Source organism: Lepidochelys olivacea, assembly GCF_965140295.1.
Source record: "Lepidochelys olivacea isolate rLepOli2 genome assembly, chromosome: 9".
In the NCBI taxonomy this organism is placed as follows: Eukaryota; Metazoa; Chordata; order Testudines; family Cheloniidae; genus Lepidochelys; species Lepidochelys olivacea.
The window spans coordinates 25,048,198-25,075,583 of NC_140419.1; the positions used below are offsets into that span (position 1 = coordinate 25,048,198).

Below are 27,386 nucleotides of genomic sequence, written 5' to 3' on the forward strand. Positions count from 1 at the left end.
TAGGTGGAAGGTAGACACAATGTGAAGGGTTGGGGAATGGGAAGATAATTAAATATATCTAAAAATTTTATACATACATTTCATTTGTTTTTTCAATTTTGTAATTACATAAGTAAAAAGACATCAACTGTCCCTCAGCCAGCTCCTCCAGCAGCCCCTCAGTCTAGCTCTGAAATGGTGACTGATTTCTTGTAGGAGATGTGGCGGAAGTGTGTCTGCAGAAGAGATTTGAAGGAGAAGTGGGAGCAGCCTTACAGATCAGTTCAGAGGGTGTTTCAGGATAAGAGGCAGCATGGAAGAAAGGGGAAGAAACGGTATTTGCAGGAGGAGCAGAGAAGAAGGTAGCTGAGGCAGGCAGCACTGGAAGAGTGGAGGCGGGAGGGTGATAACTAGGTGACAAGAGCATGTTTATAGGAAGGGGGCAGAGCTGTGGCAGGCCTTGAAGGTAAAGGCAGGAAGCTTGTACTTGATATGATGGGAAACTGGAAGCCAGTGGAAGGACTGGGAAGTTGCAGAGCAATAGGCTAATGAGATTATTTTAGCAGCAGCATTTTGTCTGAATCAGAGAAGGGCCTTTACAGTCATTTGTGCATGTGGAGAAAAATTCAGCTTGGAACGAACACAAAATGCAAGCACGGCAAACGGGGAGAAGGGGATTCCCCCTCTTCCTTCTGGCAGACTGAACCTTTCCCTCTCAGCCCCTTTCCTTCTCGGACCATATGCCCCCTTCTCTAGACATGAGCATTCAGCAGCTCCTTTGATTATTGTTTGTATTAATCATGTTTATTACAGTGGTGCTAAAGGGCCAACCAAGAGTGGTGCCCCATTTCGCTAGGTGCTGTACAGAGAGTCGTAGACGCTCCCTGCCCCGAAGAGTTTACAATCTAAAAAGATCAGACAGACACCTGGTGGGGGAAGAGGTAGAACACAGAAGCAGAGTGAACTGTGGGATGGCAGTTACATGTTTGCGGTGGGGATGAGTTTACTTAGGAGGGAAGGCAGTGAGCGGGAGAGAACAATAAGGGGGCAGGTGAGGAGTGAAGCTGACTGTAGAGACTGAGGGTGCGAGGAGTGGAGCAAATAGCCAGTCAGCTCAGGGGAGAGGAAGTCCAGCTAAAACTGTAGAAAGTTCTTTGAATGTGCCGAGGTCCCTGCTTTTCCTGCACCTGCTCCTACCAACTGGAGTCTCTGGCTGGCCGCTCTCTGCAGTTTTCTCCTAAGGCCACATGGTGGTGGGGACAGGAAGCACCCACCTTCTTGGGGATGAGATAGGCAGAGACCTCATCCAAAGGGGCAGGAACTCAGTGCAGCTGCAGAGCATACTGCAGGCTCTCCACCTGCAAAGGGGACTGCTCTGCTGGAGACTGGGGAGGATGCTGCACTGCTAAGATTACTCCTTCCCCTGCTGTTCCCCTTTCCTAGCACCTACCTGGATTATGACTCCTTGTAGTACCCCAATGGGGAAAGGAGGAGGAGGTAGGAGAGATGGAGAGACTGGTTGTGCCATATGGCCAATTCAAAGGCCTTGCCTGCCTTAGAACTTTGCCCCACTCAGGAGTGCAGAAGAGGTGAACAGAAAATGCAGGCTGCGGAATCTAGTGTTAGAGAGGCAGGGTGGTCCAGTGGTTAGGGCACTATCCTAGGACTTGAGACACCTGGGTTCAGTTCCCTGCTTTGCCACAGATGTCCTGTGTGACTATATGTAAGCCACTTAGTCTCTCAGTGCCCCTCTGTAAAATGGGGATAACAGCACTTCCCTGCCTCAGAGGTGTGATGAGGATAGGTACATTAGAGATTGTATGGAGCTCAGTTACGATGGTGTTGGGGACCATATAGTCTTAGTGAGGGAGCTGGAGGCAGCTCAGTGAAAATTCTTGGGTTTGCCTGCTGCTCACTCATACTAATGCTGATTGGCAATAGAATAAATGTTGGCTACGTGGTGCCAGATTTTCAAATGCTGAGCAGCCACAATTGAGGCCAAATTTTCAAAAGAGCTACAATCCCCTTGAGGCACCAAAATAATTGGTCAGATATTATTTTGACTACAGTGCCTAGGAGCCCTAGTCATTGACTGGGACCACATCAAAAGTGTTTAGCATCCAGCCCCCATTTTCATCTTGGAGGGTACTTTGGAAAATCTGGCTGCTTATTTGATGCCTAAATGGGTTCTGAACTCTTTTGAAAATGTGGGCCTAATAGGGGTTCTGAGCTCTTTTAGAAATCTGATCTTTAGTAAGTAACAAACCCCATTGTGAAGGGAATATTCATGACAGATCTATAAACCCCTTTATTTGACAGATTGAGCCTTAACCAAGTCTGTACTAACAGGCCCTGTTATGATGGGATGGATTTTGCAAGGCCCATTTCTAATAAACAAAAGGTTGGAATTTTTCAAAAATGAATTTAATAAAATGGGTTGAACAAATAAAGCCTTGTTTTGAGCTATATCCATCAGCTTTTTAAGAGTTATATTTTATCTTCTCTGGCCATGTCTACACTAGTGAGCTTACAGCGGCACAGCTGTACCGATGCAGCTGCACTGCTGTAAGATCACTCACGTAACCGTTGTGCACCGGCGGGAGAGAGCTCTTCTGTCAACAAAATAAAACCACCTCAACCAGCAGTGGTAGCTCTGTCAGCAGGAGAAGGTCTCCCGCTGACATAGCGCTGTGCACACTACCACTTATGCAAATGAAACTTATGTCGCTCAGTGGAGTGTTTTTTCCGAATCCCAGAGTGACATAAGTTTTGCTGACATAAATGGTAGTGTAGACATGGCCTCTGATCCCTGAAAATAATAGTTCCAACTGTTTACATGGTATTCTCTTGTAGCAGTGGAACAGAGGACTAACTCGTGGTCCAAATACTCATGAGCACTGAAGGGCTGATTTTTTTCTCAGCTACACATGTTTTTCACTTAGCTTGTCTTTTTTAAAATTTGATTAGAGTGCATTTTCATTTTAACTGACTTATAAATATTAATGGGCTGATTAAGCAAAATTGGCTGCTGGAGCTGTTAAGTTCTGAGAAATTTCTGGGGCCTGTTATAAGAAAGGTTATTGTCTGTTCTGAGGGCTATCACTGCTAGCATTCTGTAGTAAATTACCCTTGAAGACCTGTCTTGATAGGCTTGCTCCTGCTGCTCTTGAAAACCCACACTGCCTTCAACTGGAGCAGGATTGGACTCTGAATCCTAACACAAGTGGGTATTTTTCCAGCCGCCAGAATGTCAGTCAGTTGAGGAGCCAGTGTAAAGGGGCCATGGCTTGAAGTTTTTGGAGTCAACTTGACTGACTACTTTTTTCCAGAGGTCAGCTAAGGAGTGGGTGAAAAGGGACAAAAGACACAAAGATTAATCTCCTTCCCCATCCCAATCAAGCTGCTTGGGGGAGGTGGAATCCCCGTCTATACAGCAGACAGGAAATTGAGGTGTGAATTAGTATAGTCTGGAGGGGTTAAACTGTGGCTGTTGTGTGCTGTGATAGGTTCTTGGGTGCCTAGATGTCTTGGAGATGGGCACATTTCTTTTTGTTTAATAGAGAGAGAAGGTATGAGGTAATATAGACACCTTTCTATTATCTATAATTGTATTCTGTTTCATTTTGCAGGGTAATTGTCTTTGATGCTGAGCAGGAAGTCTTGTTACAATGAGTTATTGGAGCCTGGATAAGAAAAGTTGTCTGCAGTACTGCAGACATTTTTTAGTGGACAATGGTGTATTTCATGGTAAGCTACATGTTTTCTTTTCATTTCTTACTTCACTCGGATGCAACTGAAATTTTATAGTGGCATATAACTAGGTAATAATGATCTTCTTGTAGATAAAAGTAGATTTAGTAATGATTTTTAATGTTTTGGAGTTACAATTTTTACTTGGCAAGATAACAGAGCATATTAGTTTGTTATGGAAGTGCTTATTGAGGCATACAGATATACCGCTTTAATTACAATTTACTATAATAAAAATGTATTGATTCATGGTGTAGGTCAGGGGTATGATGTAAACATATCAGGGAAAATTCTGCTTTTATACTACTGATGATGACCAGAAATACTGGAGAAAATCCTGCTATTTAGAATTTTCCCCTTGCTTTGGGCACAGTCATATTCTGTGTCTTTTATGTTTAAGACAAACAGTCATATTCCGTACTGAGTGTTTCCATTGACTTCCATGGTGTTGCACCCAGTTATATCAGGGTTGAATTTGGGCCAAAATCTCCAAGATCACTTAAGCACTATTAAACTGCAAGCTCCCTGGTGAAGTGGCTGTTCAACAGGCAGTACTTCTGTCAGTCCTTGATGGAGATGTAGTTTCCATTTGTGCTGAAAGAGAACTGTGTGGGAAGTGGGAGGAGGATTTCTGGCTGGTGTAGCTGACCAGGTCTAGATTAAAGCTGTGTTCCTTAGGTAGGCAGCTTTGTATCTGGCCAAGAGGCTTGTGAGGAGCCCTGTTTTGAATAATGTGCTTTTAATTTCTTGTCAATTCATATGACTGTCTATTTTAATGAGTATTGGAGACATTCAAGGTAACTGCTTTGACTAGCTGAATCTACAGTCCAGAGTTTTTTAAAGCAATAATCATAAACTTTTCATTTAAGTCTTTTTGTTAATGTCAATATTTTTCCCAGTTCATCTTGCATTTTCCCATTTGTCTCTCAATATGGATAGCATGTGCCTGAATGGATGAGGTGCAGCAGGTTGCTTAGTATGTAGTGCTCAGCTACAGAAGGGATAGAGACTGCCTAAGGGCCTGCTTATGCTGCATCTCTTAACTAAGTTTGTAACTTGTTAGTGACATGGCTGTATCTGCACACAACATAGTTAATACTCAGTAAGCATGGCAGCTAACACTGTGTCACCCTTTTCAGAGACCAGGCTGACATATAGTTGTCCTCCTGTAACTGGTTTGGCATGCAGCTTTTGTATATTATTTCCATGATACCCCCACCACCATACACATGCCACCCAGGCCAGTCATCCTTCCTCCCAGCTCTTGGTGTATCCTAGAGTGCTCTGAACCCATGTGATGATGGTGCCACTCTGTGTTCATGTACTCCAGGTACTATATTCCCCTGCTGAAACACTGGAGATAGTTGCCCAATTTTTTCCAGAATGCACCAATACAAACAGTTGAACATAGCGGCAGGTGTGAATGCACACACATGGTTATGCTACGAATAAGGTTTCTGTGAGGACACAACTCAGTTGTGTATTTTGTAACTACGTTAGGTGAGTGTCATGAACTAGTTCCAAAACACTGTATTGGTAGTTCAGACAGGGCCATAGTTGGGATCATGCTCAAGGCTGTTCACCACCTAACAGTAGTAAAACATGTTTTTGTGATATGTTCAAAGTGAGCCATAGTCACTGCTCTATTTCATCTCTGCAGCCCCATGGACATCACTGGGGTTGGACAGGTGCAGCTAATGGCTGAATATTGCCCCAGTACATGAAACAACATACCTAGTGTGGACTCATACCACTCCTGTGATGATGGTCTAACACACTGCAATATATTTATGATAAGATGTAAGGCCTGATTCTCCTCTCACTTACAGTTGGGCAAAACAGGAGTAATACTACTGGAATCAGTGGTTCTGATTCTGAGTGTCATTGTTGCTGGGCCATAGGAACCCCAACCGCTCTTGAGTTCCCCATGGTTTAAGTTAAATGTGGACCATAGGAAACAGAGATGCTGGCTCACAGGACACTGGCCAAGCGCACCTCTCTGCCTGGAACATCTCCTCCTATCACCTCCTTCCCCCTTACATATTCCCTATGGCAGAGGCTGGGAAGGGGAGTGAAGCAGGGTCCTTATGTTAACTGTATACTAGCCAGAGGAGGCCATCTGTCTTAGGGGTGTTCCCCAAAGGCAGTGTCCATCAGCTTTCCAACCCCTGTGCCCCACAAGAGTGGTGTCCTTGGGGATCACAGTGGAGAATCAGGCCCAGTGTCTTATGCTATTGGTGTAATTTAGGCAACAACCAGACCCATAATCTTACAGCAGTGATGCTGCAGTCATGTAGGCAATTGCTGTGGAAAACTGGAGTCTGTATGTTTTTTTTAAATTAGATACGCTATTTTAATCACTAAGTGCAGCAGGACTAAGCAAGGTGAGGAAGTGTTCTCCACTTACAAAAGGGGCACAGGGTAACCAATTCCTTACAGAGTGGTCCAAGGTTATTCTCTGTAGGAAAATATTTGAAAGCACATAATTTGATGGAACCTGGTGGATTCCAAAGTAAAACCTTCACCCTTCAGAATTAACTTTTACCTCCGACTCAGAAAGTTATCTTGTTATACCAATAAATTAAAAACCAGAAGGATCTTATTAAAGGGGGAAAGGCAAAATTTACACACATTTATTATGAATACAGAAAGAATCATAGTAAGCAGTTAGTTACAGCTATAACATTCCATTCAATTTCATATTTATTCACACATTCATTCATACACACACACACACACAGGTTCTGTAAGGTTGTTATCATAGTTACCAGCCTTAGAGTTGCTCATGGCAAGCCACTGGCCAGGTGGCCTGGACATGAGGAGGGAACAGGGCCTTGTCAGATGCTCATCTGATGCTCCTGGAAGTTGGTTTGCAGAATCAGACCCCAAAGTTCTCACTTTCTAGAGTCCATTTTTATAGGAATTTCTTCCTATGCCAGTCTATGGCAATTGCTTCATCATGCTGTTGCTGAATCAATCAGCAGATGGTTCACATTCCTGATGGCTCTGTGCTGCCAGATATTATCTTGTTCTTTGGTTCTCCCATTCTTGAGGCTGTTGGGTGGATTCCAGTCTGCCCTCCGGGGGTCCTCTGATTATTTCCACTTGACGCCTTCTTCAGCCGATGGACACTGGATTCTTAGGCTGGCACCTCCCTGATCATTCAGTTATTATCCACACCAAGCATCCATCCACATACATCCTCTATCTCTATTTTAATCACAATTGTTAATACAACAAAAGGGCGGGGAGTCTTTGAGTGCTGTTTCGTTGTTACAGAGTATTGCTTTGAGTCTCTCTCTGTGTGAGTAGTTGTTACAAAGAATTGCTTTGAGAGCAGACTCTGTCTTAGAATGTACTAACACAATTAGCGGCTTGCAAGTTTCACACATAGAGGGAGAGAAACAGTACCAAAAACCAAGAGACCTCTTAATTAGTAATACCCTGGAATTTAAACTATGGAGAATCAAACTCATTTGTGATTTTAATACAGAACTTCTTTAATATGATCCAACAATCTCTGGAGTTATGGTTTAGTATATCAAGAGGACAGGGATGAACTTCATCAGCGACAGAAAAATCTCTGTGTATCCCTCTTCTCTTCTAACACTGGTGCAAAATTATGGGTGTTTCTTTCAGGGCTGGCTATTAGTAAAAGTGAAGTAGACGATTGATTAGGGCCCTGCCATTTTGGGTTTTGTGCAAGCTTTGAGATTCATGAGCTGGCTCTTCTGATGTAAGAGCTGGCTGGGAGACAACGATAAACTGATCCCCTCCCTCCAGCAGTTTGGGCTCCTGCTGTTGCTTGGTTGCTGCCAGTCATAAAGTTGATCCTGCTTATTATGATCATAGTAAAACTTATATTTAATATAAGGGTCTAATTTAAACTATAAGGGTCTAATTTAAACCAGCCAAAGCAGAGAGATTCAAGAGTTATGGCTGTCACCTTCTGTATCTGTACTCATGAAATCCTTGCCCTGTTGAAGTCAATGGCAAAACTCCTACTGACTTTAATGCGGCCAGGATTTCACCCATTGTATCTATGTAGTGCAGGAAGTTCACAAGGGTTTTTGTGGAACTATGTGTAGTCAATGTGCTAAAATAACGTTTGTGCTAAAATTTGCAGTGCTAAGTTTTGTGCTGAGTTACTTGAGTTTGCACATATGTCACTTAATGCAGGATTTGGCTTGAAATACTGCACAAGATTTTGCTAGTGTCACTGCCTCTTACTATATAATATATATTTCTTTGGCAGCTTTAGCTGTTTAAATGTTAGACAGGTACACAAGGGGGCAGTAGAGGACTTAATATAAAGTTGCATTCTTTTAATAAATTTAAACGTACAAAATATCTAAAAGATTGTACATCTTTAAACAATGAAGTGTGTTTTTGGAAATAATAGGGACTCAGAAGCTTACAGTTATCAAAGTGCATCAGAATTATGTAACTATTAACATAGTCATTTTTAAAAGTTTTTTTGGATATCAAATAAGCATTTCAGTTTCCAGCTTCTAAATAGACTCATAGACTTTCAGGCCAGAAGGGACCATTGTGATCATCTAGTCTGACCTCCTGCACACTTGCAGGCTGCAGAATCTCACCCACCCACTCCTGTAATAGACCCATAACCTCTGGCTGAGTTACTGACGTCCTCAAATTATGATTTAAAGACTTCAAGTTACAGAGAATCCACCATTTACTTTAGTTTAAACCAGCAAGTGACCCATGCCCCATGCTGAAGAGGAAGGCAAAAAAACCCAACCCCAGGGTCTCTGCCAATCTGACCTGGGGGAAAATTCCTTCCCGACACCAGATATGGTGGTCAGTTGAACCCTGACCATGTCAGCAAGATCCATCAGCCAAACACCTGGGAAAGAATTCTCTGTAGTACCTCAGAGCCCTCCCCATCTAATGCCCCTATCATGTCGTTGTAGGCAACCTCATCATACCATCCCCTCCATAAACTTATCAAGCTCAAAGTCACACCATTAAAAAAAATGCCTCAGAAATGTTTCCTCCTTTTCCCCGAAATAAGGAATTCCCTTCCTCCGTTCTCCCTGCAGCTTCCACAAAAGTTACATTGGCCCAAGGTTGAGTATGGGCAATATTCAGTCCTTCCCCAGTTGTAAGTTTAAGGTCTGATATTGTGTGACCATGGAGCGTGCTACAAACTGGAGTTTTATTCTATTCAAAAGAAGCTTTCCACTTGCTTCTAGCTCTGTCAGATCCTGAAATATTAGACTTTAAAGTTATGGCCTTTTTATGTCTAGAAAAGCTACTTTTAGATATTTAAAATTTATTAATTTTAATTTTCCATTCCCTGCAAGTATGTCCAGTTAAACTTGCTAGGCACTGAGGCTGTACAGACGGAGGGATATGAAAAATATATATTTTAAAACATTTTAAAAAAATTGTATGTGAGAGACAATGTAACTGTAATTATTCCTTACAAACCTAAAGAAGGTCTTCTGTACAATATAGTGTGGAGACTGTTCAAAGATAATTTTTTTTAAAAAAGGAACTTCTGAGATTCTGCCACAAATGTAAATTACAGTGTTTCCTGCAGAGGGGGAAAAAGTTCCTCTTTTCATTGTAAGCTAACTTGAGTTAAGAACCCACCTTTTTAGTTCAAGTGACTTGCCTGTGGTTACAGAGGAAGTCTGTAGCAGAGCAGAGTTGAACCCCAGTCTCTGGCTAGGTTTTCTAGGTAGAATTGTTGAGTCATAAAAAGGACATTTAAACAGTCTGTTGAGAAATTTGGCTCCTCCTGGCACACCTGGAATACATTTTGCATTCACACACACAAGGGCTCCCAGTGGTACACATATGGTCGCACAAGCATTTGGAATAGAGTTGCTTTGAGCACAGCTGCTGATTGTTGCAGTAGCAGTGTAGACTGCAAGCATGGTATAATAACCCCATTGATGAAAGTAGTACTCTCAGTACTTCCCTGCAGTGAGTGGCCTGAGTGGTCTACTTTCAGCACTCCACAGCACAGGTGTCAGGTTTGCCAAAGACACCTCTGCTAACACCCTTGTACATACTGTAGAGCTCACTGTGCACTATTTTACAACATTGCCCTGCATTTAACTCCTTTAGCATCAGTCAGGCCTCAGGAACAGATGTCCGTATTCTGTGACCACAGCAATTTTATACCCATGTTATTTGCTTTAGCTTAAACTCTTTGTAAATATTTGGAACTGAATAGTGTTTGTGCATATAAAATGCTATATCTAGTTTTAGAGCTTTTTACCCTTGGCTACTGAGTAGGATGCATCATGAGTTAATACAGTGTATGAACTAATTGGATTAATTAAAATAATTACAGGTGACCTGTAATAACTGAGGACACCAAGATAGTAGTTTTTAAAATAAGCTCTTTAATTTAACTTTATACATAAAAAATCCCACTATAGTCCAACTCCTTGAGTGCTTATACAGCCAAAATTCCCATGGGCCAAATTCTTCCCTGACTTGTATCCCATGCAATCACAATGTCTGCAATGTACGAATAAGATGTAAAGTAAATGGAGCTCCAACTGGGGTGTAAATAGAATGGAGTTCAGAAGATCTAAATTTCCTGGCACTTACTGTTGTTGGTAATTGTAACCAAGGAAAGGATTTGACTTAGTGAGAATTTGGCTAAAGTAGGGGTTCTCAAACTTCATTGCACTGCGAGCCCCTTCTGAAAACAAAAATTACTACACGACCCAGGACGTGGGACTGAAGCCTGAATTCGCCCAAGTCCCACCACATTAGCCCATCTCGAGGGCCAGTTTCAGTCCTGCTGTGACTCCTTTAGGCCAAATTCTACTCAGTCACTCAGTCACACTGGTATAAACTGCACTGATTACAGTGGAGTTACAGCAGGGATAATTTACCCATAATATTTCCAATAAATATAAATATTAAAATCTAATGCAGTCTGTATGACTGGCCTGAGTCCAAGGAGTCGGCCTCTTCCTGAGAACTGCAGTGCAGTCTAAAGTAAAGACCTTTTCTTTGAGCAGATGCAGGGCTACAGGGCTGCTTTACTATGATTCTCTAGTAAGATCTGTTAGCAGGCAAAGTTTTTTATTGCTTGTCACATTTACCAGGAATCTGTCCCAGACAGTGTAGGGAGCAGTCCTGCACTGGCTGGGAGAGGCAGGAGGTGAGTTAATAGGTCTGTTTCTCCTCTGGAGTCTATGGGCTGGTTCCTCGCTGGTGTAAATTGGTATAGCTACACTGAAGGTAATGGGGCTACCCTACTATACACCAGCTGAGGCCTGGCACTATGATTCTTTGGCTGCTTCCAGGAGCCAACTTCTTGCCCAGCTGCGGTAGAATCAACAGCAACTTGCTCCCTTCACCTGCTCTTGTCCTATTCTTTGCAAGAGACACTTGCAAGGAGGCGAGAAGTGTGACTGCTGCTTCAGAGGGAAGGAGCTGGCTCAGGATGAATGGTGCTAAATAAATACAAGATAGTTCTACTTTTATTTTATGTTCTTATGAGTGTTACTTTCTGAAATGATGGCGATATTGCAGAAATCCAAGACACCTGTAAAATGAAGGCAGGTATTATCACGATGATCTGTATTAAATAATAAATAAAAAGTAAGGCAAATCCTGCAAAATATTTCTTAGTCTTTGCTCTATCAAAACTCCCAACAGATTGAGGGCAGGTTGACACTTAAAATCCTGCACTGATGCAGCTGTACCACTGTAGCTTGTAAGTGAAGATGCTCCTATGCTGCAGGGAGAGCTTGTCCATCTCCCGGAGAGACGATAGCTATGTCGTGGGAGAAGCTTTGCCATCATCATCCCAAGAGCCCACTAACACCTAGCCCCAGATATGCTTGCCTGAGGTGGCTTATGTAAGGCCATGTCTACACTTACCAGTAGATTGGCACTGCTGCAATCCATGCAGCGAGTATCGATTTAGTGGGTCTGGTGAAGACACGCTAAATCAATGGGAGAGCACTCTCCCATCGATTTGTGTATTCCACCTCCAAGTGTAAGGGAGATCTGCAGGAGACGCTCTCCCGTTGACACAGCACAGCGTAGCCACGGTGGTAAGTGGATCTGACTACGTCAACTTCAGTTACGTTATTCATGTAACTGAAGTTGCGTAAGTTAGATCGATTTGTCGTGGTAGTTTAGACCAGCCCGAAGTCTCGTAAGTCATGTGAATATATTATATGAATACTGAAGTAGAGAGGAAGTTTGTTGAAGAAAAGAGTAATTGTAGAGTTTCCCCTGGGCTAGGCAATGAGACTCAGCACCATTTTCATTACAGGTCTGTATATATCTAGCCTTATGATCTCCCACTAATTTAAGTTATTGTCTTGTATTGATGGAGGATGAGATCCCTGTGTATTCTTATTTATTTTCCACCTTTCTTTGTAGTAGATGTTATAATACACCTGACTTTATGAACTTTTATGAAAGAACTGAAAGCAAATATCCACTATTGTTCTAAAGGTTGAATTACAATTCAGATTAATTTATTGAAATCCTTATTAATTTAGAAATCCAATATCTTCTGGTCTGGAGGACCCAAATTTGCTAGAGATGATAATTATCATGAGATCTCCATGTCTGTGAGCAAAGCAAGAAATGTTTGCAATTCACTGAACAATTATATAATCCCTTGCATAACTATGTGCATATCTGTTTTTTGTCATTTGAGCAGTGCCAATGTTTACTGAAGTTAATGCTTTAGTTTTGGTGTGTGGATTAAACATTTGCTAACTTGTGCATCCCTTTAATAAAAGCCTATTCAAAGGTAACATCACTTTTTCCTGTGTTCGTTTTCTTGCCTTTAGGTGCTTCTAGTTCTAGTTGAAGAATATTAGTAACTTTCTTGTAAAAAAGCATCTCAAGCATCCACATTATAATATTTTTCAGCTGTGTATTACAATTGATACCAACATTGTAGGAAAGACTTATTCAGTTTTTACGAAGACATTTCCTAAGGTAATCACAGCAAATCTGGAAGAGCGAAGTTTTGATGTGTGAGCACAGTCTCCTCCAAATGCATAAATAAGCGCTGCCGTGCAGTGATAGAAGTGAAGACTGAATCATGGAAAAGAATAGAGAATGGATAAATATGGTGCTTAATATTTTTATGTCTCTGACTTGGTGACGGCTGGGTCACAGAAACCCCTTTGGGACTGCCACCTGATGTGCCTAGACTACCTCTGAGCCTGTTTTCCCTGCCAGCTTGGGACTTCAGTCCCTTGACTGGTTTGAGCCAGACACACTTGCCTGCTGCAAACATAGATCCAAATCTGAATCACATCCCTCACAAGCTGCAGGCTTAACTGAAAACAGTTTAAGAAGTGGTCCTGTCTCCAGCACGCAGATACCCAGCTCCCAATGGGGTCCAAACCCCAAATAAATCCGTTTTACCCTGTATAAAGCTCTTGTTCCAGCTCAGATGGTAGCTAGGGGATTTCTCATGACTGCAGCCTCCTTTTTTCTCTTCCGACCCCTTATATATCTTTTGCACAAGGCGGGAATCCTTTCTCCCTCTCTGGGTTCCCACCCCTCCTTCTAAACGGAAAAGCACCAGGTTAAAGATGTATTCCAGTACCAGGTGACATGATCACATGTCACTGTAAGACTTCATTACCCACTTGCCAGCACACAGGTATACAGGAAGACTTACAAGTAAACAGAGCCATCTGCAGTCAATTGTCCTAGTTGATGGGAGCCGTCAAGATTCCAAACCACCATTAAGGGCCCACACTGTGCATAATTACAATAGGACCTCTGAGTTATATTTCACATTTCTAGTGTCAGATACAAGAGTGATACATTTATACAAATAGCATGAACACACTCAGTAGATTATAAGCTTTGTAATGATACCTCACAAGATGCCTTTTGCATGAAGCATATTCCAGTTACATTATATTCACACTCATTAGCATATTTTCATAAAATCATATGGAGTGCAATGTCACAGACTTATTTATATGTAAGAAGTTCAGTCAGTTATTGTGTACAGTGTACCCCATCTGATGGTATCGTCCCTAGCTTCTGCTTGCCAGAAGCTGGAAATGGGCGACGGGATGGATCACTTGATGATTACTTGTCCTGTTGATTCCCTCTGAAGCACCTGGAATTGGCCACTGTCAGAAGACAGGATACTGGGCTAGATGGACCTTTGGTCTAACCCAGTATGGTCGTTCTTATGTTCTGATAATCTCAGATCTCTTCATAAATCAAATGAAAATAAACATGCAAACTGAATTCAATTTAGAAAGGTATCATCAAATAAAAATGCCATAACAGTATGCAATCAGAGTACTGTTCCTATGTATTATTTACTGAGTGCTGACAGTGTGCTTCGTGTTGTACAAAACAGAATGAAAGACACAGTCCCTGCCCCTAGAAGTTTACAATTTAAATAGACAGACAAAACCACACAGCCAACCTCTGGAACTTGTTGGCAGGGGATGTTGTGAAGGCTAAAACTATAACAGGGTTCAAAAAAGAATTAGATAAGTTCATGGAGGATAGGTCCATCAATGGCTATTAGCCAAGATGGTCAGGGATGCAAACCCATGCTCTGGGTGTCTCTAGCCTCTGACTGCCAACAGGGACTGGACAACAGGGGATGGATCACTTGATAATTGCCCTGTTCTGTTCTTTCCCTCAGAAGCATCTGGTGCCAGCCACTGTTGGAAGACATGATACTGGGCTAGGTGGACCATGGTCTGACCCAGTATGGCCATTCTTATGTTCTTAACAATTTAGATACAAAGGGTGAAATTCGCTGCACGAACCCAGGAATCAGTATGTTCTGTGCAGGAAAATAAGTGGGAGCTGGGGGATGATTTTAATGTATCAAACCAATGGCCTGACTATGCACCAGTGGCAATGCAGCATCTTAACAACTACTAGTCCTCCTGGTGACCTGCAATTGGATACCTGTTCATTTCCCTTTAGCAGGTGTTTTGGTTAATTGGAACCATGTAAGTGTGAATCCTGTGGTCCCTTCCCTGTTATGCTCCCAACTCTCTTCCATTCCAGTCTGAGGGACCCCCCCCTTTCCACAGATTGCAGATGGTGCAACCCCGGCTGTCCTCCATGTCCCAGATCCACTTGGACCCCCTCCCCCTCCCCAAGGGGCCATGTGGTGTGTGGCACGCCAGGGGTGAACCCTCAGCAGTGGGTGAATTTTGCCCTAATACAGTGGATGACCCAGAGTATGGTTCTGTCTTGGAGTGGACCAAGGATTTGGGGGATTTTTATTAGATAGGTGTATGAAACTATTTTTTCTTGGCTGGCATATTCTTGGTAGGATTTGGTAGGAAGAAGTGACTATCAAGGAGGGGTTTGAATGAGAACATCATAAAAATAAGAGTATTCTTGAAATTATCTATGGTCTCCAGGGGTGAATCATCCCCCTAAGCCACTAAACTTGTATGTGCAAGAAAGCATTCTTCTTACAAGTCAGGAAGCTAGGTTGCCCCCTGATTGGCCTATACAAATGCAGAGTTTGAGGCAGATTGAGACTGAATGAAAATTTGATCCCAATATCTGAAGGGGGGAGGTGATGGGTGCCATAAAGAAGGTGTAAAATGAATAGAGCACCCAGGACCAAATAAAACAGCACTAATCTAACACACAATACAGTTTCAGAGATTGAATGAATAATACACTAAGCCTTGCGGTGGAAAATTAGTTCAAAAAGACAGGAAGAAGCAAGTCTATGGAGAATCCTGAAGTCAGCTCTTCTGCACATGCTAAGGCATAGAAATAATATGCTTGAGATTTTAGTACTAGTGAGCATCTTAACAGAGAGTTTTGTATGTGCTACACACACCCATTAGGAAAAAGATTAAAAACCAGCAGATAATGAACTAACTACTGTGATCCAGCCAGGAGGACACAGGCAGATCAGAATGTTGGGATCCTGGCAACAAAACTATGGCAAAGCTGTTTCTTTAGATGATAAAATGACGGATCCAGGTTTTCCCTGAGGGTGAGTCTTAAAAGAAAATCCTCAGAATTAGTTTGATTCCACATCATAAACCTCAGAAATAGAGATGATGGGTCCAAACTGTGAGATTCAGTTCCAGACCTCGATTATGAGCCCCCAAGAGTTAGTAGAAACATGTTTATTTAGATCTAGGGTTTTGGTTTAGGAGATTTGGATCCTCCTCTTGTTAGATAGGGTGGAGTTGGGTGTGTGAGAGATACCCAGATGGATGCATAGATTAGATAAGAGCTGGGCCTGGATTTCAAACATCTCCAAAAGTCTAGAGGTGTTTGGTTCATGAATTGTGGTTTGGGCCCATCTCTATTTACAAAGTATTAGAATAATCAACTAAAGTAACCTCTGGAAAGAGATGGAGCAATAGATGCCATGTTAGGAAAACTTACCAAGAGCTATATTTCATCAACATTTGGCTTCAGAAGATTAAATTAGCTGGTACTGAATTCATGACATCCGGAAGATAAAGCACAGTGAACATCTCAGTAGGTGTGAAAATGTAAATCTGTATATCACTCACATACATGTACCAGCATCCCATACACAAAGATAAGAGTAACAAAGAAGGGTGGACTCTTAGATGAACATGGACATTTTTAGATTATACAAAGTATCCTTGCAGTTGCAAATTCTGCCAGGACCTATTCTGTGTGGTACCATTGGCATCAGAAGGCTTGTTCAGGGGGTAGTCAGGGTGGAGTATGTCCCAGTAAAGCTATGGTTTGATTTTACTCATATGGCTCAGTGTAGACATTCAGGCAATTTTTAGGTAAATTCTTAAGTTTGTATATTTTAAGTAATCACAGTTTCTTTGTAGTATTATGTAGTATTTCAGTGTACTCTTTATTATTTTGTGTATTTTCTCTGTATTTACTAGTTAGGAGTTTTGATTGGCATTCATTGAGATACACAATAAGAATATGCTAAATGAATAATAATAATTAATAATTAATAACAGTAAATAATCAGAATAAAGTCTCTTCTTTCCTTGTGAAGGCCCAGTTCTACTACTCTTAATCATGGTGAGGTCTGTATTACTGTGTGAATTATCCTGATAATTTCAGTGGAATTGCTTGCACAGCGAAATATATCTCACCGTGGGTTAGGGAGACAGAATTTGGCCCAAAAGTATCTTCTGTTCAGCTCTCATGGAATGAGTTTGACCATTGTTGTAGCATTTTATAGAATGGCTTCTTATAATACTTCTCTCCAAGCAAGTATCAGATTTCTGATACCAATATTAACCAGGAATAGTTCCATTGAAGCCAGTCAAGTTACCATTCTCCTGTGTAACTGGGAGCAGAATCTGAGGGTATGTCTACACAGCCGACGTTAACGTGGCTGTGTAGTTGCGGCTCCAGCCCTGGGATAAAACCACCTCCACAAGAGGAATAGCTACCATCTCTGGGAACACGGCTCCCAACTCTGTAGCACTCTCTGCACTGCCACTTTACAGCCCTGAAACTTGCATTACTCAGGGAGGTGTTTTTTCACACCCTGAGCGAAGAAAGTTTCAACGCTGTAAGTGGCAGTGTGGACAAGGCCTGACCCTCCACCTGTACCTTGATCTGGTATTTTGTAGTACAACAACAAAACATTTTAACACTACTGATAGTGAGAACTCTCAAGAATGGCCTATTACCACAAACTCCACTAATCCTTCAACAGCCATTAAAGCGATTAGTCTGCAAAGGTGATAATCAGCTAAAGTAGAAGACGTAATTAACCGACATCCTAAAACAGAAAAATTCTGTTGCCTAATTTAGTTGGCTTTTGTTTGTGACCATACAGGGTTAATCATCATTCTCCCCCACGGGTCCTCCTGTCCTCCCACTTTTAAACACTCCTCACGTCCAGACTGTCAGTGCCACTTTGCAGTTGGACAAAGGAGCTGCTACTAACTGGCACAAGTTAGTTCCACAGGGAACTAGTGTGTTGCTTCTGGAGTTCTCCCAGTCCTTGCCAGCCTCAGGAGGACAAACTGGGATTGAATATTGAAGTTGAGTCTTCCATGGGGCATACAGCTAAGGGAATAGCCAAATAACAGCTGAATTGGAATTTCTTATCTCTTGACTGAGACTGCGTTTGGGCTAGCAGGGTTAGAACACAGTAGTGGTTAGAAATCTGGTGGCCCGTCTTTACTAGGATTCCCCCTGTTGCTTGCAGTGGAGTAACTGCACCATGGTAAATTTTAAGAAAAAAATCTGGTGAAGGGACTACTCATGAAGTAAAGTGATCCTCAGTAAGAGTGAGGGCATCAGGATCTGGCCCAAGTGATTTTCTGTCAGCTAAGTGTTCGTGTTATGCAGACCAAGAAGTGTATTTCTCATTTAAGCATCTCTTCTGCAGTATTTTTTCATTAGAACTTCATGTTCTGGCATCTAGAGTCTTGGCTGTTTACTGGGCAGGCACACAGAGCACCACTGATTTGCCTGTTCTTCTAGATTTAGGAATGCTAATATTCTGTAATTGCCTAAGTGAAAGAAGACACAATATGTTTAACAAACAGTGAATTTTCTCTCACCAGGTCTGAAAACAGCTTTTCATTTTTATCATATTAGAGCTGTTTACTTAAGACAATTATTTCCTCTGACTTATCAGACATTTCAGCCTTTTGTGTAAACTTCATTTCCATAATTGTCATTAATTCTCCTTTTAGTCTCTAATCTGTCCTTTTGTCAGCTCCCTCTCTACTTTCAGACCTCAGTATCAATAGTGATTTGACCGTTATTGGGAGGCTGTAGTGTTAAATCAGTCTTGCTCAAATTATCCTAGCTGGTGCCCTCTCACCCAGTGCAATGCATTAATTCAATTGTATAGGGCTGTCTATAATTTTCACATTATGCCATGATCATTATTATTCGTGACTGGACTTCTAATCTGGAGAAACTGTTGCATTTCATGTGCACTGAACTCAACATGTTTGAAAAGTCACCTCATCAATTAACTTATTTTAAAATTTAGTGTCATCTGTCTCCTTGGAGACTCCAGGACTGGAACTGTCTCAGGAGATGTACAGTTTAGAATTTGCCTCCTGCCTTTGCCTTTTTATGACATTTTTTCTGCCGCCTGTCGAACACAAATGGTTTCACTGAAGCATCTGAAAATGTGATTTTTGTGGGTGAACTTTATAAACAAGAGCTCTGAAACCTTGCATTTAACTGGAGTAATTTAGCTGGTTTGCTTTCATAGTAACATCTTACAGCACTGTGCCTCATTTGGATGTTTCATTCTGTAAGTATAAATATCTTCCTAATGAATAGGGACTATACCTTTCTCACATTTCATTAGCAATATGACCACTGAGGAACTTCACAGTTGCTACTTTGCTCCACGTCATTGGCTACAGTACACTCTGAACATCCTGGTGACATCAGGGATAGAACTTAGATCCCCTATTTCAAAAGCACACTTGAACTAAAAGTAGGTCTCTACTAATTCTTAAAGAACAAACAACTTGGCATTTCTTGAGTCTCTTCAGAAGAGAATAGTGGTACACATATACACAAGACATCTCATTACCATATTATAATGAAGTCTGTAGGTATCTGCATATGTGTGTATGTTATTTTGCAGGCCAGGAGTAGACCTAATTGTATCCCTTCCACATGGGTCTAACAAGTTGTGTTTAAGTAGTAGCTGAACATTCCATGCATGTTACGCTCAAGCATGTAACATGTCTGCATTGCTTCAGGATTTCTTATCCTTCTCTAATTTTATTAGGAAAAGCTGTTACTAACTGCATTTGCATGATATTAAAATTCTTGTCTGCTTATGTCTGAAATTTCTGGTCACAGAAGTGGAGGCTGTTGCTGATATATCTTGTACTCCAGGGAATCTCTGCATGTCCTGAAGCAACAATGTCAGTTTTCTTCACTAAAGGAGAGATACAGTAGTACGTATGTGTAGAGAATAACAAATTAGAGACACAGCTGGGCTCAAGCTAGTTAAAAACAGATGTTTTAGTAGTTTCCCATTACAAAACCTGGCTCCAATATGAAAAATAGGTTAAATAGTTATGTTTGTAATAACTCTCTTCAGGACTGGATGAACCTAATCCTCCACACACACACACACACACACCCTCGGTCTAAACGGATATGAGCCAACAGACACAAAGTACCTCCAGTCTCCAGGCTGTGGAAACTTGCACAAGGCAACACAAGAACATTTTATCAGGGGTTTTATAGTATAAAATGTATAATTGTTTTGTTTGCTGGCCTCGGACACTGTTTGGCAAATTTTGGCTCTGTCTCTCTTTAGGAGGATAAAACAAAGCTCAAAATCTCAAGTCAGAAGCTACTTGATATATTTGAACATCATTCGCCATGGCTGTGTATGGGAGAGTCAGGAGTCTACTGTGTGTGTGTGTGTGTGTGTGTGTGTGAGAGAGAGAGAGAGAGTGAGAGAGTAGAGGAAGGTAGATGTCTCACAAGACTGTGTGGACCTGTGTTTGGGGGGGAGTTGGGGTCTCACAAGGCTGCGTGTGTGTTTGTGAAGGGAAGTTGGGGTCTCTGAAGACTGTGTGTGTAGCACAGAAGAATGGGTGGAGGATTTGGGAGTCCTCCCAGGTTGTTGGCGTGTGGGGAACAGGGGAGGTCCCCAAGGCTGTTGGGTGCAGGAGAGAGCGTCTCCATGACAACTGGCAGGGTTGGGAGCAGGTCTCCACAGATAGAGGTGGAGTTTCTGTTCAAAGGGATGGGGGGAGGCAGGGGAGGCAAACACAGAGGTTCTCTCTGTAATATGACCAGATGTCCCGATTTTATAGGGACAGTCCCAATATTTGGGGCTTTTTCTTATACAGGCGCCTATTACCCCTCACACTCTGTCCCAATTTTTCATCCTTGCTATCTGGGCATCCTAGTTCTCTGCCAGGAGAAGCAGCTGCTGCAGGGAGGGGAATGGTGGGTAGATGGATTGCCTCTTTCTTACCCCTAGTGGTGCTGCTGGGCAGGCAAAGGAGCTAGGACAGAAGCCGTTGCTCGTAGTTCCTGGAGCAGAGATGCCCATAAATGATTTTTCACTTGCTAGTGTCAAGCTGACCAGCCCATATTATAAACCTGATTTCAAACAAACCAACCCCCTCCTCCCTCCCCCAGCCTTGCAGGTGGCCAGTTAGTTCATGTTAATATATGTGATCAGACCAGCAGATGAAAACTGATCATTTTATGTGAAGGTTCAAAGAGTTCAGCTTGAGCAACTGGAAATGACTTGGATTGCTACTCCATTGTTTTTGTGTCTCCTGGAGCAGATCAGGTACTGAGCTTAGTCTTCAGTTCCCTGAGCCAGCAGGAACAGAGAACATTGTGGAGAGGTGAGAAGGGAGAATGAGAGATGTATTATTCTACTCTTTAAGATCAAGGTGAGGCCTTGTTCAGGAAAGCATTAAAGCATTTGCTTAAGTGCGGTCCTGATATGGATACTTTTGTGAATCGGAGCCTTAGACTCCAGTGCCCCTTGAGGCAGGGGAAGTGTCCTCAGGCCTATTTATTAAAGCACACAGCGCACTGTTGGCGCTAAACAAATAACTTTGAAACATAATACTTACTAACTGATGCTGTGCAGTGACCCTATGCACTATAAGGTGGATAGAAAGCTGGCTAGATTGTCGGGCTCAACGGGTAGTGATCAATGGCTCCATGTCTAGTTCGCAGCCGGTATCAAGTGGAGTACCCCAAGGGTCGGTCCTGGGGCCGGTTTTGTTCAATATCTTCATAAATGATCTGGAGGATGGTGTGGATTGCACTCTCAGCAAATTTGCGGATGATACTAAACTGGGAGGAGTGGTAGATACGCTGGAGGGGAGGGATAGGATACAGAAGGACCTAGACAAATTGGAGGATTGGGCCAAAAGAAATCTGATGAGGTTCAATAAGGATAAGTGCAGGGTCCTGCACTTAGGACGGAAGAACCCAATGCACAGCTACAGACTAGGGACCGAATGGCTAGGCAGCAGTTCTGCGGAAAAGGACCTAGGGGTGACAGTGGACGAGAAGCTGGATATGAGTCAGCAGTGTGCCCTTGTTGCCAAGAAGGCCAATGGCATTTTGGGATGTATAAGTAGGGGCATAGCGAGCAGATCGAGGGATGTGATCGTTCCCCTCTATTCGACATTGGTGAGGCCTCATCTGGAGTACTGTGTCCAGTTTTGGGCCCCACACTTCAAGAAGGATGTGGATAAATTGGAGAGAGTCCAGCAAAGGGCAACAAAAATGATTAGGGGACTGGAACACATGAGTTATGAGGAGAGGCTGAGGGAGCTGGGATTGTTTAGCCTGCAGAAGAGAAGAATGAGGGGGGATTTGATAGCTGCTTTCAACTACCTGAAAGGGGGTTCCAAAGAGGATGGCTCTAGACTGTTCTCAATGGTAGCAGATGACAGAACGAGGAGTAATGGTCTCAAGTTGCAGTGGGGGAGGTTTAGATTGGATATTAGGAAAAACTTTTTCACTAAGAGGGTGGTGAAACACTGGAATGCGTTACCTAGGGAGGTGGTAGAATCTCCTTCCTTAGAGGTTTTTAAGGTCAGGCTTGACAAAGCCCTGGCTGGGATGATTTAACTGGGAATTGGTCCTGCTTCGAGCAGGGGGTTGGACTAGATGACCTTCTGGGGTCCCTTCCAACCCTGATATTCTATGATTCTATGATTCTATGACCCTTCTGCCCAACACAGGAGCACCAGACTGCAGACCCATCCAGCCGCAGGCAGCAGGGCTGCTCAGTGCTGGTCTACATTATGTATGACTCCGGCCTTTGCTATTATCTCTCACTTTCAGGAGCACTCAATTCAACCACCCCCGGCCCCACAATTTACTCCAAATTCCTAACCTAAATATTAGAGACAAGGGGGTGAGGTAATATCTTTTATTGAACCAATTTTTGTTGGTGAGAGAGAAGTTGATTCAGTTAAACATATTACCTCATCCACCTTCTCTCTCTAATATCCTGGGACCGACACAGTTACAACTAGACTGCATGACTTAAATATAACTACAGTTAAATTTGTACAGTGCAACCTCCCTCAAAGATTGGGCCAAGATTCCCCAAATGTAATGAGTACAGTTCTGCTCCATCTTTATGTGACAAACACCTACCTTTGTTAAGCAGCCAGTCTTGGAAAGTTTCTTGAGAGATTGCTTAAGACAAAATATACTATATATTTCTTCCATTTCTTCTAACCATTGTGCAACTTCTTGTAATATTTTTTGCTCCAATGGTCTTGGATTTTTGTACTCAAGGAATAGTAACATAACACAATACTTTAGGCTATATTTGTAGAAATGCTGATTATTTTTCATTTTTTACCAGTAAAAATCTTGCCTAATCACTAGAGCACAAGAACTTACTAAAACATTATTAAATTATTTTCAAAATAGCACATATTTGTTAGGCTTCATTTCGCTGATGGGCAGTGCTATATAATGAGCTTGGTTGAAGCCTTTTTCAAGCCTGAACTTAAGGCTACAGTGCCATAAGTGCCTGATACAGATTGCAGAATTCACATTCTTAATCAATTTCAAATTATAAAGACACCTGAGGGAATTAAAACAAAGATCTAATGCAATAATTTGTGCTTGAATTTACAATCTGACTACAGAAACATGTAGAGAGTTCATTCATTCATCTGCCTTTTAAAGAGCCAATTATAATTGAGGTAAACAAATTTATGGAAAGATAGCAATTAAATATGCAATTTTAAATTAATAAATATAAACAATGTATATCAAATTTATGAATTAGCTGCCTCCCCATCTGCCATCAAACACATGCACACCTTTCAGATGTCTGTGAATATCAAATGGTATATCTCTGGATGAAGGCAGGACATTTCACTGCTTCTGGGATCTCTCTTGCATAAGAGGTTTCCAAAAATGCACCAGACCGTTCAATTCTGTTCATGTGTATATCTCTATTCTCTTCTGCCTGTATTTGCCATCTTTCCAAAGAACATCCTCTTCACTTGTCACGTATAGAGTAGAAAAATCAATATAAATCTTTAATCTGATAAAGATGGCAGATTTCTGATGCAGATAATATGAAATTTTATTCATTGCTAGATGACTTTTCATGAAGAGATTGTATTACAGTTTAGGTCAAAATTAGATTAAATTTAGATGAAGTGCTAAAATATTATTGTTTTCTTATTTCATTATTTATTGTAGGAGAGAAAAGTTCTATATATCTGCTCTCCATGCTCGTTAGCAAAATTAGCCTTTGTAACTGTTTCCAGCTACTTTGACAGAGAAAGAGACGAACTGGTGAAGCAGAAAATTAAAATTCTTGTGATGTTGTAATTTCAAGATCTAATAATTAAGCCACAATCTCATTTATTGGTAAATGAATACTTTGCTGTAAAGTGTGCACCATCTTTTTCTCTTTTTCTTGTGCATATTCCTGTTAAGATGTCTTTTTGGTGCTTAAAATTCTTGCCTGTCAAGAAGCAATAGTTTTTGGCAATGAAAAGTAATATCCTTATACTAAATATACAACAAAATGTGGTATTTTCGTATTGTTCAGGCACAAAGGGGAAAATAGTAAGCCCACAGGGTTTAGGGAGGGGAAGGAAACGTCCCCTCAGTCTGTGGAATGGTATTGGATCATGCAGCAGCTGCTGCTGTAGCCTCAGATTCTGCAGTCGTCTGCACTCAACTGCTGTGTTCATCCTTTGCATAGGAATGGATAGATGTTCAGCTGGTAGATCCTATCGGGCCTACTCACCTCCTGTGTCTACCCCTTTGTGTGCTGGGATGGAGGGAGCCGCATCACAGCAGAGTTCTGTGGTGGAGAAACCCTGTAAGGGCTTCCTGCAGCCCATCACCCACCTCACCAGAATTGCACCAGTTCCAGTATGTTCAGGGCCTTCGGTGATCATAGAGCAGGAAGTAGGTGTAGGATTTATGCTTCTGAAATATTTGTTTAGTTTCATAGAGTGACAATTTACAGCCCAGGGGTGGGTATGTAAGGTGACTCTTTCTAAAGCATCCTTTGCAGCTACCAATCCTAGGCTGCTGTGGCTGTTGGAGAGGCCTCGGCATAATTTAAATAGTCCTGGGGATCCTGTTTAAATTAAGTCAGCCTCTTGGTGTTGCCTAGTGGGCTGCAGTGCTGCCTGAAATCTTTGCCCTCTTGCCACCCTGCTCCTGGCATACCCTCTACAGCAGGACTTATGCAGCCCTCAGTGAGCAGCCTTAAGGATGGCTTCTGCAGTGCCAGTGCCAAAGATCCTTTTCTCAGCAGGAACCAGGATGTTTAGAGCCCCTTTTAATTCTTTTAAGCTACTCCTGCCTTTTTCCCCAATGTATAGGGACTGGAGTAGGGGTGAGTTTCTCACTCAGAGATTTTAAGGCCAGAAAGGATCATTAGGATCATCAGTTCTGATTTCCTGCACAATGCAGGCTATAGCATTTCTCCCAGTATCTTCTAACCTGAGCCTGATAACTTGCTTTCTGAAAGATATACTCTAGTTCAACCACATCTAGCCCAGAAGACATCAAATAATAGAGACTCCACCACATCCCCTGATAGCCTATTCCCGTGGTTAATTATTCTGTTTGCCTTATTACTAGTTTGAATTTTTCTAGCCTCAGGATCCTGTCACTGGATCGTTATGCATTTGTCTGCTAGATAACTGAGCCTTCTAGTGTCAGGTATCTTTTTCACTAAGAAGGTTTACATCATGCAGTGCATGCACACAGTAGGTTGCAGGGCTGCTGTACCAGATATGGACTGGCCACTGAGCTTCCTTCTCAGAGAGATACACACTGGATATGACAGGTTTCAGAGTAGCAGCCGTGTTAGTCTGTATTCGCAAAAAGAAAAGGAGTACTTGTGGCACCTTAGAGACTAACCAATTTATTTGAGCATGAGCTTTCGTGAGCTACAGCTCACTTCATCGGATGCATTCAGTGGACTTTTGAGAGTGTGTGGCACAAGCTGTCAGCATAGTCTGTGTGGTATGTAGATTGTAATGGATTTTTTACCTTCAGTCCTTTTGGTATGATGTCCATCTGTTTGCATTTGGAAAGGAAGATGATGTCTGTCTGTATCTGTACGAGTTTTTTCATGAAGTGGATAGATTTCCACTCCATACGGCTAAATTCAGTGCCTTGCATAATGACAGGTTTCAGAGTAGCAGCCGTGTTAGTCTGTATTCGCAAAAAGAAAAGGAGGACTTGTGGCACCTTAGAGACTAACCAATTTATTTGAGCATAAGCTTTCGTGAGCTACAGCTCACTTCATTAGATGCACTGAATGAAGTGAGCTGTAGCTCACGAAAGCTTATGCGCAAATAAATTTGTTAGTCTCTAAGGTGCCATAAGTACTCCTTTTCTTTTTACATTGGATATGTTCACTGTAAGAGCCTTGAATGCTCTGTCAGGTATGGCTGAGGTTAGCTTTATAAGGTATGTTACACATAGCACCACCTAGTGGCTAAATAATATAATGCACTTTAGTATTCTGTTATACTGATCTTTAGTTTCTTTGCGTTCTAAATCCTTTCAGATAGTTACATTTTATCTATAAATTATATATATATATATTTAAAACCATAATTTGCGACAATATAATACAGTTTTTATGTGCTTACCCTGCAAACACTGACAGGCATAGCACTTAGGCCCTGCCCTAGCTATTTTGCATCTCAATTTACTTACAGACTGTATCTCAAAATGCTTTACAGAGTTAAAATAATAGAACGATAGAGTTGAATAACAAATAAGAGTGGAGGGAGAGAGGATTAAATAAGAATATTTCATTTTCAAGGCAAGCATTTGAATAAATGTGTATTTTGTGGAATCATAGAACTAGAAGGGACCTCGAGAGGTCGTCTAGTCCAGTCCCCTGCACTCAAGGCAGGACTAAGTATTATCTAGACCCCCTCTGACAGGTATTTGTCCAACCTGATCTTAAAAATCCCCGATGATGGAGATTCCACAACCTCCTTAGGCAATTTATTCTAGTGCTTAACCACTCTGACAGGAAGTTTTTCCTAATGTCCAACCTACACTGCCCTTGCTACAATTTAAACCCATTACTTCTTGTCCTATCCTCAGATGTTAAGAAGAACAATTTTTCTCCCTCTGCCTTGTAACAACCTTTTATGTACTTGAAAACTGTTATCATGTCCCTCTCAGTCTTCTCTTTTCCAGACTAAACAAACCCAATTTTTTTCAATCTTCCCTCATAGGTCATGTTTTCTAGACTTTTAATCATTTTTGTTGCTCTTCTCCGGACTTTCTCCAATTTGTCCACATGTTTCCTGAAATGTAACTGAACACAATACTCCAGCTGAGGCCTAATCAGCACAGAGTAGAGCAGAAGAATTACTTCTCGTGTCTTGCTTACAATACTCCTGCTAATACATCCCAGAATGATGTTCACTTTTTTTGCAAAAAAAACCAAAACTGTTGACTCATATTTAGCTTGTAATCCACTATGACCCCCAGATCCCTTTCCGCAGTACTCCTTCCTAGGTAGTCATTTCCCATTTTGTATGTGTGCAACTGATTGTTCCTTCCTAAGTGGAGTACTTTGCATTTGTCTTGATTTAATTTCATCCTATTTACTTCAGACCACTTCTCCAGTTTGTCCAGATCATTTAGAATTTTAATCCTATCCTCCAAAGCACTCCCCGCCCACCTTGGTATCGTCCACAAACTTTATAAGT

The 27,386-nt window shown here is 41.9% G+C and overlaps 1 protein-coding gene across 3 annotated transcripts in view; it reads left to right on the forward strand.

The window, feature by feature from the left end:
- Positions 1 to 27,386, forward strand: part of PLCH1 (phospholipase C eta 1) — a 162,168-nt gene that overhangs the window by 24,674 nt on the left and 110,108 nt on the right. For 2 of the 3 annotated variants that reach the window (XM_084640037.1, XM_084640038.1), the window contains exon 1: positions 3,615 to 3,726. Coding sequence is in view for 1 of the 3 variants with exons in the window: in XM_084640035.1 (XP_084496161.1) it covers positions 3,648 to 3,726 (79 nt within the window). In the remaining 2 variants the exon portion in view is untranslated. Of the gene's footprint in view, positions 1 to 3,608; positions 3,727 to 27,386 lie in introns of those variants that run through there. The other variant, XM_084640035.1, reaches the window with a different exon arrangement.